The sequence below is a fragment of the Podarcis filfolensis genome (genome assembly GCF_964270895.1).
Source record: "Podarcis filfolensis genome assembly, contig: HAP1_SCAFFOLD_407, whole genome shotgun sequence".
In the NCBI taxonomy this organism is placed as follows: domain Eukaryota; kingdom Metazoa; phylum Chordata; class Lepidosauria; order Squamata; family Lacertidae; genus Podarcis; species Podarcis filfolensis.
The window spans coordinates 742-16,244 of NW_028149259.1; the positions used below are offsets into that span (position 1 = coordinate 742).

The window sequence follows — 15,503 nt, forward strand, 5'->3', positions numbered from 1 at the left end:
AGTATTGCCACTTTTTAACTGGTAGGATAGGGATAGTACGGCATTCTCTACCATCAGTGGGATATGACAGGTGGAATCTGAAGGGGCTTGATGAGACTATGGATTTACCTAGTTGCATTTTTAAAACTATGAAATAAGAGTTGGCAATCAAATGGGGACTGGGGCATTATTACCTACACAGGAATTTCTATTTTCAAAAGTGAAACAAAACATTCCATGTGGTATATTTCTGTAGAATAACTCGCAGGAAAAAGGAACAGTTTGAAAAATCTTGATGCCCTTTTCTGACATTTATGAAATTGAATAATTTGATGCCTTCTCTGCTGAAATGAAATAAGGCTGTAATATTTTAGGAGGTGGTATGTGGACACTGAAGTTTAACGACTGCATAAATAAATGAAATCATGTATTACTGTTTATTATATAAAAGTATGCAATTTAATATTTATTAAGAAAAAATGGTGGTGGTGGGGGAACCCTCACCTTTAAAGTTCTTTCATCACAGCGCAACACATATTCTTTAACCAGAAGCAGAGCTGACTGAGAAGATGCATGCAGTTCTGAGGAACAGCTGAGAGTGATTAAAAAGGGGTTTGGATTTTTGAAAAAGGGTATTTGGAGGAAGGGTGGAATATAAATTTAATATACTTTCTGCTGCTTGACTGATCAGTAGGAAGGTATGTTGTGGTTTATACAAGATTAGGCAGTGAACAAAACCCAAGACAGTATAAGCACATTCCCCAAGGCCTCTTGGAGATTATGCATAATGGCTAGGGAATATAATAAATTCAACCAAGAAATTCACATTTCCCCAAGATGTGCAGAGCCTCTTATACTGCCTTAGGGCAGGGATGGGGGAACCTGGGGCCTCCAAATGGTGTTGAACATTTAGCTCCCATCAGCTCCAGCAAGAACCATCAATGGTGAGAGATGTTGGAAACTATAGTGTAGCAACACCTGGAGGGCTACAGGTTTCCCATACTAGGAGTAGGGTATGTAGACCCACAACTACCAGTACTCCTGGGGCTCCTGTTAAATCCTCTAGTTTTCTTCCTTTTCTTTCTTTACCAACTAAGGCTGGTAAAAGGGTAGGCCATTTCCAATCCCGGGAAATGTGGTTGGGTCAAGATACTGAGAGCATCTTCAAGATACTGAGAGCTAACTCTTCTCCTACAGTTCTCGCAGTTTCTTGAGAGTGAATGATTATTAAACCAGTCAAAATTTATAATAAAATCTCCTCAGAGGGAAACATTAGGGAAACAGTTGCACAATTTTCCACATAGGGATTTATTTGATCTAGTGAGGCAGAAGAGAAATTCACAAAGAGATCACCCCCTTGGCTTCTACTGCTCACTACTTTCCCCAAGAGGTTATGGGGATAGCTAACCAGAGTTTAACATAGTTAGAACAAAATCAGGATTTCTAGGAGAAATTCATTCAGAAACCAACTTATACTTTAAAAAGACCCCCAGAAATGCATTATTACCTGGTTAATGTTTGAAGAGAGCAGATGGATTGCAGCACTGGAAAAGGTATAAACAAAATACTTCATTTCTATAAACAGGCGCTGGGAAGCCCTGCTTCTTAATCCTGGCTGTATATGGACAGGCTGGGATTACTCAGTGGTGAGGGAAAGACACTCTGAGGTGTTTTTCTTTTATTATTATTACTTTTTCAAATGCTTAAGCCCTGGTGTTGTAAAAGAGGTGCTGGCACTGAGCCCTGACACACATTAAGTGCTGACCAAAAGTACACATACTTCCTCACCTGCCTAAGCTGTCTAAAAACCTGAAAATTTCCGAAGGAGCTCCTCTTCCTCAGCGGAATAACTGAGCCCCATAAATATCAAACTGGGAAGAAATTATTTGTTGATATGGGCCATTTCCTCCACTCAGCAAACCACCTCCCAAACCTTAATGAGAACCAGGAGTGGCCAACGGCAAGCATGGCCCATGCCTGTCATTAATAGCCACGTCACACTATCAGGACATCAGCAGAAAAGCATTTGGGCTGTCCAGTGCGTAGCTGCTCCCAAGTGTCTGTGCCCACAAACGGACTCAAAGGTTCTGCAGCAGTCATAGCACCCCTCCGCCTCGCATTCCTAGAGGTTTCCTCATGGCTGCCTGGCTGTCTGCTTGGACACTCACGTAAGCTGCACATTTGCTGGGTGGTGCAGACAGGCAGAAGAACACACTGTTGTACAACTCTCAATGTGTAAAGCAGATATAACTCCCCAAGGGCAAAAAGTTATTTGCATTTAAAGCCTACATTTAATCATATCAAGGCAGCTATGAGGGCTACAAATAGTCTTCACCTCCCCCCCCTTTAGTATCAATTTTAATTAAGATATTTTTAGAAAACAGCAGAAAAACTTTTTTTAAAAAAAGCATAATGTGCTAATCCCGTTTTCTTTCTCAGAATCGCTTTATAGCAGGTGCCTTAATATTCTTTGCTTTAGACTTTTAGTGGGAATCAACACCCTGTGAAAGCCAGGCGACCGTGCTGCAAAAATGGAAAAGTACTTTAGAAAGTCTTGATCTTTCATTTCTAAAAGCACAAACTTACAACTTGTAGATCCCAACACATACCCTCTTGCCTGTGGATTACCTACCACAAAGCACAATTATTTCCGCAGAAATGGTCATCTCCCCACCCTCTTCCAGAAAAGGCAATTCGGCCATTTTAAACCTCCACAGATTGAAACATGCATATTCCTCTACCTCTGAAAGCAAGTGGCTTAAAGTGGGTAAAATGAACTGCCTTATTTGCTTTTTGAGGCATGGGTGGCATCTTTCATGGTTCTAAGTTCTGGGACTGAGACGTTTATGCCTCTGTGAGCCAACAGCAGATGACAGTGGTGGAGGCTGGAGAGAGAACAGGCACACTTACCTTCAAGAATAAAGGACACACACTTCCTGCAGGTTAAATCCTTCCAAAAGTATCAGGCAGTTCCCACAAACGCAGCTCTCCCTTCGTCCTGCCCAACATCTCACTTTAGAAATCCATGGGGGATAAAGATTTTCCCCTTCCTGAGTCTTAGCATGTAAAAGTTTGCCGTCCCAGCACCACAAAGAACTTGAGTGACAGGAGAGGGGGAAAGACAGCTGCCATCTATTGGGAGGGCTGACATGGAGAAATTGGACACTGAATAGCAGCTTGAACATGGCTTGTGGGCCAAACTGCCTGAGACAGCAACACAAAAGCTCAGTTGGGAACTGAGGAGGGGAGGGAACTGTTCAGATACTGGCATAGAAATGAGGCAGATCCATTGGCCTAGGAGCTTTTAAACAGAAATCACTGCCTGGGATACAGCCTCAAACTGACCTCAATGCTGCAAATAGTGCACCTTGACAGAGTATCTCAGGCCATAACATAGCATCACAGACAGCTAGCCGGGAACACACAACCCCACTGGGCTTCCTAATTTTTCATAGATGCCTTTCTGTACAAACCTATCTTCCTTATGCAAGAGTGCAGTCTATCAGTAACACGTAATGAACATGTTTGCTTTCTGTTCTCCATTGCCTTTAACACCTGACAGATTCTGCAGCCATCCTAACTTGACCATTTTTTCTCAAGTTTGTAAGGCACCTGACATCAGTGTTGATTCAAGAAAAAGGAAAGCAATGTTCAGAGCAGGATTTCCCTCCCACCCCACCCCCCAATCTAGCTCTGTAAAGGGCAAGCCATTCTATTTCATACCAGCCACAAATATTTACTTGCTTTTCGCCAACCAACCCAATAAAGGAAATCAGAGGATCAACATGCTTCATAACTGATGCAGTTTAACTTCTCAAGCCGCAGGCTAGCTCTAACAGACTGCCCTTTCCCTTGAGTTTCACCCATGAAGTCTGGATAGAGATTACAGAGTACACAGTGCACAGGAAGAACACAGGAAGCTGCTTTAAACCCTGTCAGGAGATTTGTCCCTCTAGTCTGGTACTGTCTAATCTGGCTGCAAGCGGCAGTCTCAGGGGGAAGTCTTTCCCAGCACCTGTTAGCCAAGATCCTTTCCTTAAACTGGAAGTGCCAGGGATTAAACCTGGGATCTTCTGCATGCTATGGTGAACAACAAACTGACCACATCTGGCTATGGAGCAGATTAATCATATGCACCTAGAACTTCAGAATTGAATTGTATTTCTATGTAAAGTGCCATATACACTGTATGTCTACAGTCCAAGACTGGATAGGTTTGTCTTTTTAAAAGGCCCTTGCCCAATGAAAGGAACCCACATGTTTTAACCTACCTATTTTAGATAATAATTAATTGGGGATGAGGATGAGGATGATGATGATGGTGTGTGTGTGTGTGTGTGTGTGTGTGTGTGTGTGAGAGAGAGAGAGAGAGAGAGAGAGAGAGAGAGAGAGAGAGAGAGAGAAGGCTGAGAAATAGGAGTTTGCTTAGGCATCCCACTGAGATGATGGCAGAGGAAATAGATTCAAATCAATGAACATCTAGATCACAGCTCAGGATCTTAGTCAGTTGGAGAACTGTAAACTGCAGCAGCAATGGGGAGGCAGTGACTGGGAGTTCCAATGGTCAAGGGTTGGGGAAGTGGCACCCCACATAGATCTGTGTCCTTCCACAAGGCTAGAAGAAGAATGAATTGTGAAAAATGAACAGACATGTCATTTCATTACTTTGCATTATTTATATGGGGCTAGATTCAACTGAATAGTTGTACTAGCCCGCTGAAAAGCCCCCACAGGACAGTGGGGCTTTCCCCCTTCCCTCTCTACCCCCCCAAAAAAACCCTGATGTGAAATGGTTAAGCTAAGGAATATTGCACTGGGAATTGGCATCTTGCAAAGAGCATCACAAATAGAAATAATGGTGTGAACAGAACCAGCATGTCTCTGGTTATAAGGGTGGGTGGGGATTCAATTCACCTGGCCAACTAAGTCAAAATAATCCCTGCCAGGAAGAAGGATGGATCTGCCCCAGGTCTCTGTGTGCTACATTTTCACATGGATGAAGATTATGATTCTAACATCCCAGACTTCATGTCTCTTGCTTATGTATTTTGTCTAGTTTTAATTTCTAAACTTAAAAGATGTGGAAGATGAATGTTGCCTCGATGTTACAGTCTCCAAATCTGGAAACTCTTACCTCTAAATCCTAGATGTGTGGTTGCTGCTATGGTGAGCCGCAGACGTTCAAAGGTATTCTGGTTTAGCATTCCATCACACGTTCCTGGGCTGAACCTGGACACTAAGAAAATACACTGGGGTCCAAGCTAAGCCTTGATCTCCTCAACCAAAGTTCCCAAAGCTTTGGCTCCATATCTTGAGTAGGTTTTCCCCTGCCTGATTCCTATTGTAGCACATAAATAGCAACTTGCTTTTCAACTTCTCTTTTGCTAGCTGCAGAAGAGGAAATCTTTTGAGGCTGTTTTCCCGTTTGCAAAAAAACACACAATATTTTGGACTTTAGGCTTGCTAAGAGTCTTGAAATGTCTTTTTTTCTGAAAGCCACATAATTCAAAGATCATACTATTGGTTGAAGGTGGAACTGGTTGTTACACTCAATGAAAGGTTGCTACCAAAATCACCCCAGCCTTGTGTTGAGCTCTTCCTGTAAAGTTTAGCCATCCTTAGCCAAGATTTTCCTCCTCCCCTATTAGGCAGGCAAAAGCATAAGTTGTACAGATGTCATGGTGGGGTGCTTCTTCAGCAGCAGACTCATGTGCAGTGAACACCTAGCTCCCTTCTCCAAATAGGTGGCACTATTTTTATTTAAAAGGACTGTGGAAAGTTGTCTTCATTTTTTAGCAGTAATGATTGCTAAAAATTGGAAGCAAGTCTAAGCATACCGTCAATTCATATTTGGCCATTAAAAGATCTACAACCTAGACAATGTAATGGAACAGTCATATGTGCTTTGACTTCAGGGGAATACACCTGAAGTTAAGCGTGGTTTGGAAGCTTGAGATAATGACGGAAAGGTGAGAATCTCTTAAGGTAAATGCTTGATGCATTCGGATGTTAACCTTAAATCAGAGATGAAGTACTAAGTGGCAAGCATTGGGCTCACACACTCTCACTTCCCTCTCTTCCTCCAGTGAGGGAGAACACTGGAAGCACCTGTTTCCATTTTCAGCTAACTGCAATTGGTCACTGTGCCAAACCGGGACTTCATACATTACACTTTTCTTACCTGATGTGTCTTTGTAACAGGTGTCATTTTGTACATTTTTTAAAATTAAAAATAAAAGCACAGTAGCCAGGACCAAAGGGATGAGCTTCACACAGCGTTTCACCTGGTTCTTGCATAGGGATAAAACTGCAGGTGCTTCGCTGCCCTGCTATTCAGGTACCCAAGTGTCAAATACCCCAGCCATCTGTCCCTGCCTAGATAATTTTCCAACAGCTCTCCACCAACCTCCGGTCCAAGCAACATGCCTGGGTTAACTCTGGTGAAAGACAAAGGGTCTGACCGCTGTGCCATCCAAAAGAGAAAAAGAGGCAGGGAGAAAGCAGCTTTAAAGTGACAGACGATTTTTTTATATATTTAAAAACCAAATAATAATATTATTAATAATAAACCCAGATTAAATAAAATGTACAGTGAACATACCCAGCCAACATCTGTATGTGCAATTAAATACGGCTCCGTACCGCGGCACAACGCTGAACGAAAACAATATACACGTGTTCCGGAGAGGGGTTGAGGGGTGGGACATGTTCTTTCACGCAAAAAAATAAAAATAAAAAAATAAAAAACAGAAACCCCCAAAACAAAGCAAAAAAAAATCAATGTCTCTCTCTTCATTCTGTCCATATAAATATCTCCAGAAAGATTCCCCCCCTCCCCCACCAAAAATAAAAAGGGGAGGAGGTGCATGTGGGATAAAAGGAGGAGGATGGTGGGGGAGGGCAGAAGAGGGCAGCCAAGGAGGCCTGAGAGGCCAGTCCAGTGTGCTTGTTGCCCCCTCCCCGCCCCCCCTCCGCCTGCCCCTATTGGGAGCTGGCACGCTCCAGCACACGCAGGTCGTAGTTCTTTTTGGCCATACGCAACTTGAAGCAGCTAAGTGAGTTGTTGAGACGCAGGGAGGCATTCTGCGCTGCCAAAGGGCTGGGGAAGACGGCCACAATGGTGTATAAGGCAGCAAGGTCAGAATGCCTGCCGTTCTCTGTAGTTCCATGGTTGTTGTCGCCTCCTCCTCCTGGACGCCCCTGAGTCTCTTTGAGCCACTGGATTTTGGCACCAGACATGGCAAGTTGAGTGAAGAGCTTGTCGGCCTCTGTACGCGTGATGCCCTCAGGTAGATCAGTCACTTCCAGTACGCGGCCCAACACTGTAGGGGAGGCCATGAGGGAGCAAGGAATAAGAAAGAGAAAGGAACACTTTCAGCACCCTTGGCGGCAACAAAAATTGTGGGCAGAAAAGTGAGTGACAGGACCTAGAAGTCTTGGGTCTGGCTGTCATTTTGGCCAGGTCTTATGGGTTGGAGTCACAGCTCATTTCGTCAGCCATACAAAACTGGGGTTAGACCCTAATCCCAGTTTTGTATGGGCTCTTGAAGTACATGTTTTTCTGTTGAAATGAAACAGTAATAAAACCTGTTGCTGACTCCTCTAGGATAATAATAATAATAATAATAATAATAATAATAATAATAATAATAATAATTTATTATTTATACCCCGCCCATCACTCTGGACGGCTTCCAGCAGAATATTAAAAACTTCCCTAAATGATAAACAAATGAGCATGAGGCAACTGAACAGTTTGTTCCCCTTGTCCAGCAGGGGTGCCAACTTGAATAAAATATTGGGGGAGGGGGCAGGCAAACCCTGCCCCACATAATCGATCACAAGATGCAGCAATATACTCCACTGATACCATACACATCCACCACATGCCTGAGGTGTAGTCAAACTGCACTTACCAGATGTATTGCAACCACAGCTTAGATCAAACAAAAGAAAACTGGCAATGATTTTCACAGGTGGCAATACTGTAAGTCAACATTAGAAATCATCTGTACAAAACAGATTGGTGCCAATGTTTCTGGCATTTAAATATGTTGTTGTTGGCATATCTGATATGCCAAGCATACTCCACCAGAGAATGTTAATACAACAGATCTGTTCAAAGCCCAGCCTGATATAATAAGCACACTATCCTGGATTGTCTACAATGCTTCTAAAGTGCACCAGGCCATTTTCAGGATTTTTGAGAGTGGATCTGGAGGGGTGCAGTGGACGACCAAAGTTCAAAATGCTGCTCAGCCATGAAGCTCAGTAGTTGAATGTAGGGAAGTCACTCCCTTTCAGTCTACCTCTCAACTATTATTGAAATAGTAATAGTTTCAGATCAGTGGTACCTAAACTTGGCTTTTATCACTTTAGTTGTGGGATCAACCTCCAAAGAATCCTGGGAACTTCCGCTTGGTGAGGTGCTAGGAATTATCCACAGCTGTTGTGAGAAGAGCTCAGGGAGGCATCTTCTCCCGCACACCAAGGTGCTGGTGGTCTGAATGGCAGGTAAGCAACCCAGATTGGAATTGACGTTGTGAAGACAGAGCACTGAGGATGCAGAATCCTGATCCTGTTCAAACATAGCCTACACCAACTGGCACCCTGAAGCAGCCACCTTGCTGAAGCAGTAGTAGGCTTTTCTGTCCTTAGTTCTGGGGGTTCCTGGTCCATAAAAAGAACCACAGGCCACAATCACAATCAATTGTTGGTGCTTTGAGTCTTTGACAGACGGCACTGTCAGTTTCCACAGAACCTTATAAAAGCCAGTGCGCATGCTCTTCTACATGCTCATCCCCTCACATACTCTTAATGCACCCCAGACTCATTTGTCTCCTTTCTGCGTCCCTGCCCCAGTCCATTTCATATCACTAACTCGTTTCAACATTTTCCTAAGCAATTTTTAATTCAGCCTTTTCTCCTCCTGCCCTGGCTCCTACACAAATCCCATACTACATCTCCAAACTCAGGTATATTGGCTGGGGGCAATCAGGGCCTTGTGGTCCACCTTTTCCCTTTCAACAATTCTGGTAGGGATATAATCAAAACTTTGAAGACCCTTGACTATTTACAGACTAATTGCCAATCAAGCAAGGAAAACATCTGCCTCTTCCCCCATGGGCTCCCCCACATGGTCTGGGAAACATTGCTCTAAGCAGAAAAGAATTTTCCTCTCCAGTCAGTGCCAAGTTTGCTGCCAGTCATTTTCACAGACTCCTGTGCTAGAGGAACTGGGCACTAGAGCCAGCGGTTGTGTCTTGGCAGCAGCTCCAAATCTGCACCCCAAATAAATAACTGCATGACAGTTCCAGTTTCCAGTTAGCAGCAGCAGTGCTGGGTCTTGGCAGGCAGGATTCTTTGCTAATATTAAACAGGCAGAGTAGCAAATATAGCAGACCCACCCCAGGCTATTTTCCACTGGGGGGTGGGGGATGCAGGTGGAGAAATTTCATGCTCTAAAGAGACTCTTAAAGGAACAGCAGGACATCACCGTGTAGTTTGTTTACAGAGGGGCATTTTCAACACTCCTCCTCATTTACTGGCAAGTGGGTTTTACTTGCCGGCTTAGCTCACCCTGTCCAAATCTAATTGGCAAGCTTTAGCTAAGCTCCTATTACCTCTACCTCTCCTTCAAATCAGAACCAGTGACGGCAGTGAAGATCCTGTGGAGGCGGTTGGTGGATGGATGGCGGCGAACAGACTGAGGTTGAACCCTGACAAGACGGAAGTATTGTCCTTTGGGGACAGGAGGCGGGTGGGTGTGGGGGCCTCCCTGGTTCTGAACAGGGTAGCCCTGCCCCTGAAAAACCAGATGCATGGCCTGGGAGTCACTTTGGACTCACAGCTGTCCACGGAGGCGCAGGTCAATTCTGTGTCCAGGGTAGCTGTCTACCAGCTCCATCTGGTATGCAGGGTGAGACCCTACCTGCCAGCGGAGGTGTCTTACAAGAGCAGTGCATGCTCTGGTTATCTCCCGCTTGGGCTACTGCAATGCACTCTACGTGGGGCTACCTCTGTAAGAATTGAATAGCACCTTAAATATATAAACTGATTCCCTTCCTTTAAAGACCTGAGATTTTTTCAATAAATACTGAAGTTGGCTTCTGTATAAAGAGTTTGATGTTCAGGGCCAAGCAACTAGAGGCCTATGTTAAACTAATCCCTAGAAAGTATTTAGGCTGCAATCCTGTACATGCTTTTACCTGGGACTAGATCCCTTTTACTTAAGTGGGCTTCCTTCTGAGTAGGCATGTAGGGGGTTGTGCAATTAGCAGCAAGTGGGGGCTGGCCCTGCCTCATGCTCCCGGGCTGTATTCTCGACTGGGGGGCATGGCTGGCAGAGGTGACAGGTTTGCCTTGGAGTGGAGCATTTTTTATCAGAGCTGTGAAGTTCAGCCACACACCCTCCCCCTTGATTTATTATTTTTGGAGTGTGGGGCCAATGCTGTTGCCCTTGTTCAGACACCATGGGAATTTGTAAGGGAGGGTGAAGTAGCCACATTTGTGGATGGCACTCAGCATGTTCGTCTGCTGAATCCTTCCAGGCTGCTGCAAAGAGCTCTGAAAGGGCCTCTCCAGCTCCCAGCTAGGCAAATGTTTGTGTTTTGTAGGAGTGAGACGTGGCAGGACAGGAGAAGCAATTTTTGGTTCACCTCAGGCAGCAAATGCATTGGGATGGCCCTAGCTGCTCTCTTGGCACCCATGGCCAACCTTGAAAGAAGTTCTGGCAAAGACACGAGTCTTTCTTGCAACTGGAGAAGACTCTCAGTTGGTCTGCTAGAACCCTATCCCTTTAACCAACTAGAGACTAGTGGATGTGAACACCCTGCTAGGAGGAAATAATAAATGCTTGAGTTTCCCCATATTCCTTGGCTGGATGTGGGTTGGACAGATGGGCAATTCCCATTCAACTGCTTTCCCCAGTTTAGCATTTGCTCCATTACTCTGGCACTGAGCATAAAGACAAATCTAGAGATCTGCTGTGGGCAACACTGATGAGGCTAGTGGAGCATGAATTTTGTCACTTGCCTACATCACTTGTTCCGAGGTCCGTGGATGCAGACTTGAGAGCCTGTTTCTTGCTTCGATTGCCATGCTTCATCCCTGTTTGTCCCTGCAATAGAAGAACAATAGAACTGATAGCATGGGACACTTTCACGCTTGATCATGTGCCACCCTTGGTATTTCAATCTGGCCCTTTCTGTGAAAGACCCCAGTCTGAACTTTAGTTCTCCCATCACAGTAAATAACTTTTAGTTCAGGCTTAGTTTACACAAGTTATACTGCATATTCATACAATGCACTTAAGTGTGTACAGCCATTCACATGTGTAATCTTGGCCATCCTTGTAATTCTGTACAATGGGCCTATTATTCCCACATGGCCAAGACCACCTAGGGCATTTATGTGATGAGACCTAAGACTTCTATCTCCTAGCCCACCATGCTGCACCTATATCACATCCACACTATGTTTCTCACAGGACTGACTGATCAAGATCAGGTCTGGGGTTAGCATCTTATGAGGCTTTGTGGATGGAGCTAAACAAAATTCTAAAGATGAGAACCTGGTTGGTTATTCCATCTGCAATCCTAAATAGGGAAGGAGGTGGAGATTTTTACAACAGGAATGGGGGTTGTGTATATGGCGTAAGGGGCTCTGAAAGCAGCTGTCCTAATGCAGCAACACACATACAGGACTACAAATAGCAGAAAGACACCATACGTACTCCTGCCTTTCTTCTACATTCCCAACTTTACTATTATCCACCAGTGACTCAACCCATGTCCATTCTCACCTGGTGTGCTGTATAGCTGGACTGGTTGTGCAACAGAGGTGGGGGGCAGATGGAGAGATTGTATTGCAGTGGCTGGCCCAGCAAGGAATAGCGGCCATCACCTGGGAAGAAAGAGAGCCAAAGAGAGGTTGAAGAGGGCAGTTGCACCTAATGTTCAAGAAGCAGCATCTTGAGCAATCATTTGTTTTCTTTGCTGTTGGAGGATCCTCACTTTCCCACACATACAGGAACACAGGGTCAAATCATTTCCAGCTTAACAGCACGACAAAGACATTCCAAAACCTGTAAATTGCCAGTGTTCCTGGCTTGGTAATAGAGGTGGAAGGCTTCCCTCTGGACAAAGATTTGACATGGAAGCATTTGAATTGCATCCAACTCAAGTCTCCAGAGATTGAAAGGTTGTGGTGGTTATTCTGCAGCATGGACTTTAATAAGGAACTGCTCATTTTATAGCTCCTTAGGTGTCTCCTGTGAAGGTTGGTGTTTATGCCCTGCAGTGAAGCAGGCAGAAATTAGAAATGCGAAGGAACTGTAACTACCCACAAAGCATCCTGCTGGCCATTATGACATCAAACAAGAAGTTCCTTCCTTTGTGAGTCTCGAAAGCTAGGCTTCAAGCACACACTGCATATATTTATTGATGCAAAGGTTGCTGCAGCTTAATCATGGAGTTTTTCTCTATTGTAACTAAAATTCTTTAAGTTCTTTAGCTATAACAAGAACTCCCCAGAGTTGTCCTTACCTTGTGCTGGGCCCACAGGCCGGGGGAACTGTGTAAGGACTGGGAGGGGGCTGAGTCCGGTGCAAACGCTGTTGAGACTAGTGACAGGTGAAGGTGTAGGGGACTGTGTGGGGGATGTGATGGGACTGTTCAGCTGGGTGCTGTTGGCCTGGAGGAAAGAAAAAAACAGAAAGCAAGGTTATAAGGTGGGGTGGGTGCCATCAACTGCATTCAACCTAACCATTTCCCCCTCTTCCATCAGATCCATCCCCATCCTCTACCTGAGCGCTGGTGTCTGGGCTGTAGATGTCTCCGGGCTTCTGCCCTCGCTGGTCCAAACTGTAGTACTTGCAGTGGTTCCATTGCACCATCGAAGGGTTCTGGGGAGGCTGAGGGGCATTGGGCACATTGAGCTGCATAACCACAACACCAGGTCCTGCGGGAGACACCCCTGCAGAGGAAGCCAGGAGTGGGGAAACCATCATCATATGCATAAGGACACTATGTGACATGTCAATCCTGCTTTCCTTCCCTTTCTACCCTCCCACACCAATAGGAGCTCTGTGAGCCTCATAGTTACTACTACTGCAATTACGGTGCCATCAGCGTAAGTGGCTCTTTACAGAATTAGATAAGCAAAGGCAGGTTGCCTGCCCCAATGAGCTTACAATCTAAGTAGAAGAGAGAAGAGAGGGGTGGAATTGAGCAAGTGCAGCATAGCGTGCTTAAACTTTGATACAGAATCTTCCAATTCACAACCGAAGGAGGAACAAAACTGCTCTGAATTATAAGAACAAACCTTGGCTAGAGCTCATAGTTAAGAGAGGAGAGAACTTAACAACAAGCTCTCTCTTAACAACAACAACAACGCACTAAATCAAACCCTGGCTTAGTTCAGTGATGGGGGGAAAAAGACAGGGGAGGAGCAAAAAAGTGGCTGAGAGCCCCTCTCCAGGAGTCAACACAGACCCAGTAAGCCATAGTTGGGCTTACCATGACGTGCAAACACGGCTATCAGGGAAAATTAGCTCTGGTGTTGGAAAGCTAGAACACAGCTCAGTGGAAAATGTGCAAGCTTCTGCTCCAGGGATGTTATTAGCAATAGTTAAGAAGAGCCTGCAGCAGCCATAAGCACAACTCGTCTCCCTTTACAGAAGAGGCAAATGACTGATCTCAGGATACAGGATGGAGAAACAGAGCCATAAAACAAGATGTCCATTATACCTGGCCCAACTCAACAGATTCTAAGGTCACTGTGGTTGCTCCAAGTGGAAAGAATTCCTTGAGAAGCAAGGCATGTGGGCATTGGTGACCCTCCCAACTCCAGTTTTTCCAATTCAGCCCCTTTCCCCAAGCTCCACTAGGATGACTGATCAGTTTCCAGACCAAGATTAAAACTTTCTAATCCTACAAGTGCCTGAACTGGAGGCAGGGCTCAAGGGAATTCCCTTGTCAAATTTTACTCTGGTGATGAGCTGGCATTCCCACTGCTCCCATGGGCAGCAGTCTAGCTTAGCAGGTGGAGGGCTGGCCACATGGCACACAAAACTCTCTTCCAACACTTTGCTGCCACTTCCTGCTTCCTAGCCACCTGTCACCTGAGATGGCTCACTCTGCTCAACAGCAGAGCTAGCTCGGAATGCAACTAAAAAAAAACTAAGGACTTCTTCATTTCCAGGTTTGGAATAGACAGCTGGGTACCCAAGCAAAAGATGCTGTTTGTGGTAGCCATTATTCTTATCATAGCTATGAACAAATGTATATGAATACTGTACACTGCTAAGTCATAAGTGGTGGTGGTGGAGGATGAAGGCTTTTAGCAAGCTTCATGTCATTTCACATGAATGCACTTACTACAGAAAAGCTCTAAATAAATGAATAGGAGTTGGGGGTGTTACTTAGGCAGCCCCAAATTTTTTCACAGGCATTTCACCCTTTTCTTGGGCTGCCCTGTTGAACATTTCCATTTGATCTGCCTCGCTCCTTCCCCTGCTTCCCACAATATCAGGGGGAAACAAAAACATTTTACCAGCTGAAAAATTTAGGAAAGGTCTGAACTTTTACCACATTTTCAACTAAAGAAATATTTCCAAGATATATTTATGTACATCTTCCTTATATTTTCCAGTGGGTGCAGAGCAGGAGACACCATATCTAAATTTGAGCCCCATGGTCTGTGAAGGATGTTTGACACGAGGCAGGGGGAGCCTGAATAGGACCGGCAGGAGAAACATGACAGACCGGCTTTGAAAAATGATGGGCGTTTTTCACAGAGACCACTAGATCAATACTGTACCAAACACTGGAAGTTGGGAGTTTGAAATCAAGTGTTCTCTTGATCTCATGATGCTCGAGTCCAGTCTTTTAACAATCTTTAACCAGATCACTGAGATCTGGTGATGGTTGGTAAACTCACAGCATTCTGGTTTCAGTGTTTTCTGCAACTTTGTACATAGTGTGGGTGTGTATGTGGGGATTTTTTTTGGGGGGGGGGTCACATTCTGCTAGGCTAACTAATAGAGTAAACCGCCTTACCTGAATACTGCTGCTGCATCTGTGGTGGGCTGCAGGGCGAAGGAGATTGCGGCATCTGATACTGCTCTGCCCCAGGAGGCTGCAGGAAACCAACTGAAGGGCTGAGAAGGAAATAGCAAGATCTGATGAAGCAGCAGAAGCAACAAGATGGAGACAACAGCTGTGCTTCCCCTGAGAGACAACCAAGCCCAACTGCACTGAGTAATTTCGCGCATCATTCATCAGTTTAATGCTAATTGCTGTGATTCCTGCTCCGATCATCTTTCAATTAAGGGGAATGCTTATTCAGTGCTTCAGGGGGTGGGGATGCCACACGCATTCTCATCCTCTTATTCTTGCTCATACACAAGGAAGCTTTCCCACCCCCAATCCCCTTCTCTAGCTAGTTGTTTCTCCATCTTGAATCAAAGAATCAGAGTTGGAAGAGACCCTGAGGATCATGTAGCCCATCCCTGGGACTACTCC

The 15,503-nt window shown here is 44.9% G+C and overlaps 1 protein-coding gene across 1 annotated transcript; it reads right to left on the reverse strand.

Annotated features, from left to right (window-relative positions):
* Nucleotides 1-6,484: 6,484 nt before the first annotated feature.
* Nucleotides 6,485-15,159, reverse strand: LOC310755127 (R3H domain-containing protein 2-like). The gene is made up of 6 exons (XM_083631816.1): nucleotides 15,039-15,159; nucleotides 12,785-12,954; nucleotides 12,525-12,672; nucleotides 11,783-11,883; nucleotides 11,014-11,098; nucleotides 6,485-7,301 (listed from the first exon to the last, which is right to left on the reverse strand). The coding sequence occupies exons 1-6, from the start codon at nucleotides 15,091-15,093 to the stop codon at nucleotides 6,961-6,963; spliced, it is 900 nt and encodes a 299-aa protein (XP_083487942.1). The 5' UTR covers nucleotides 15,094-15,159; the 3' UTR covers nucleotides 6,485-6,960.
* Between the last annotated feature and the right edge of the window lie 344 nt (nucleotides 15,160-15,503).

Bases quoted from the DNA above. Each gene is read 5' to 3' on its own strand.
- LOC310755127 (XM_083631816.1), bottom strand. From the start codon at position 15,093: ATGCCGCAATCTCCTTCGCCCTGCAGCCCACCACAGATGCAGCAGCAG. The intron at 11,884-12,524 runs GTAAGGACAACT...CTTTCTTCCCAG, and splicing joins GCCTGTGGGCCCAGCACAAG to GTGATGGCCGCTATTCCTTG. The intron at 11,099-11,782 runs GTGAGAATGGAC...CTTCTATTGCAG, and splicing joins CCAGCTATACAGCACACCAG to GGACAAACAGGGATGAAGCA.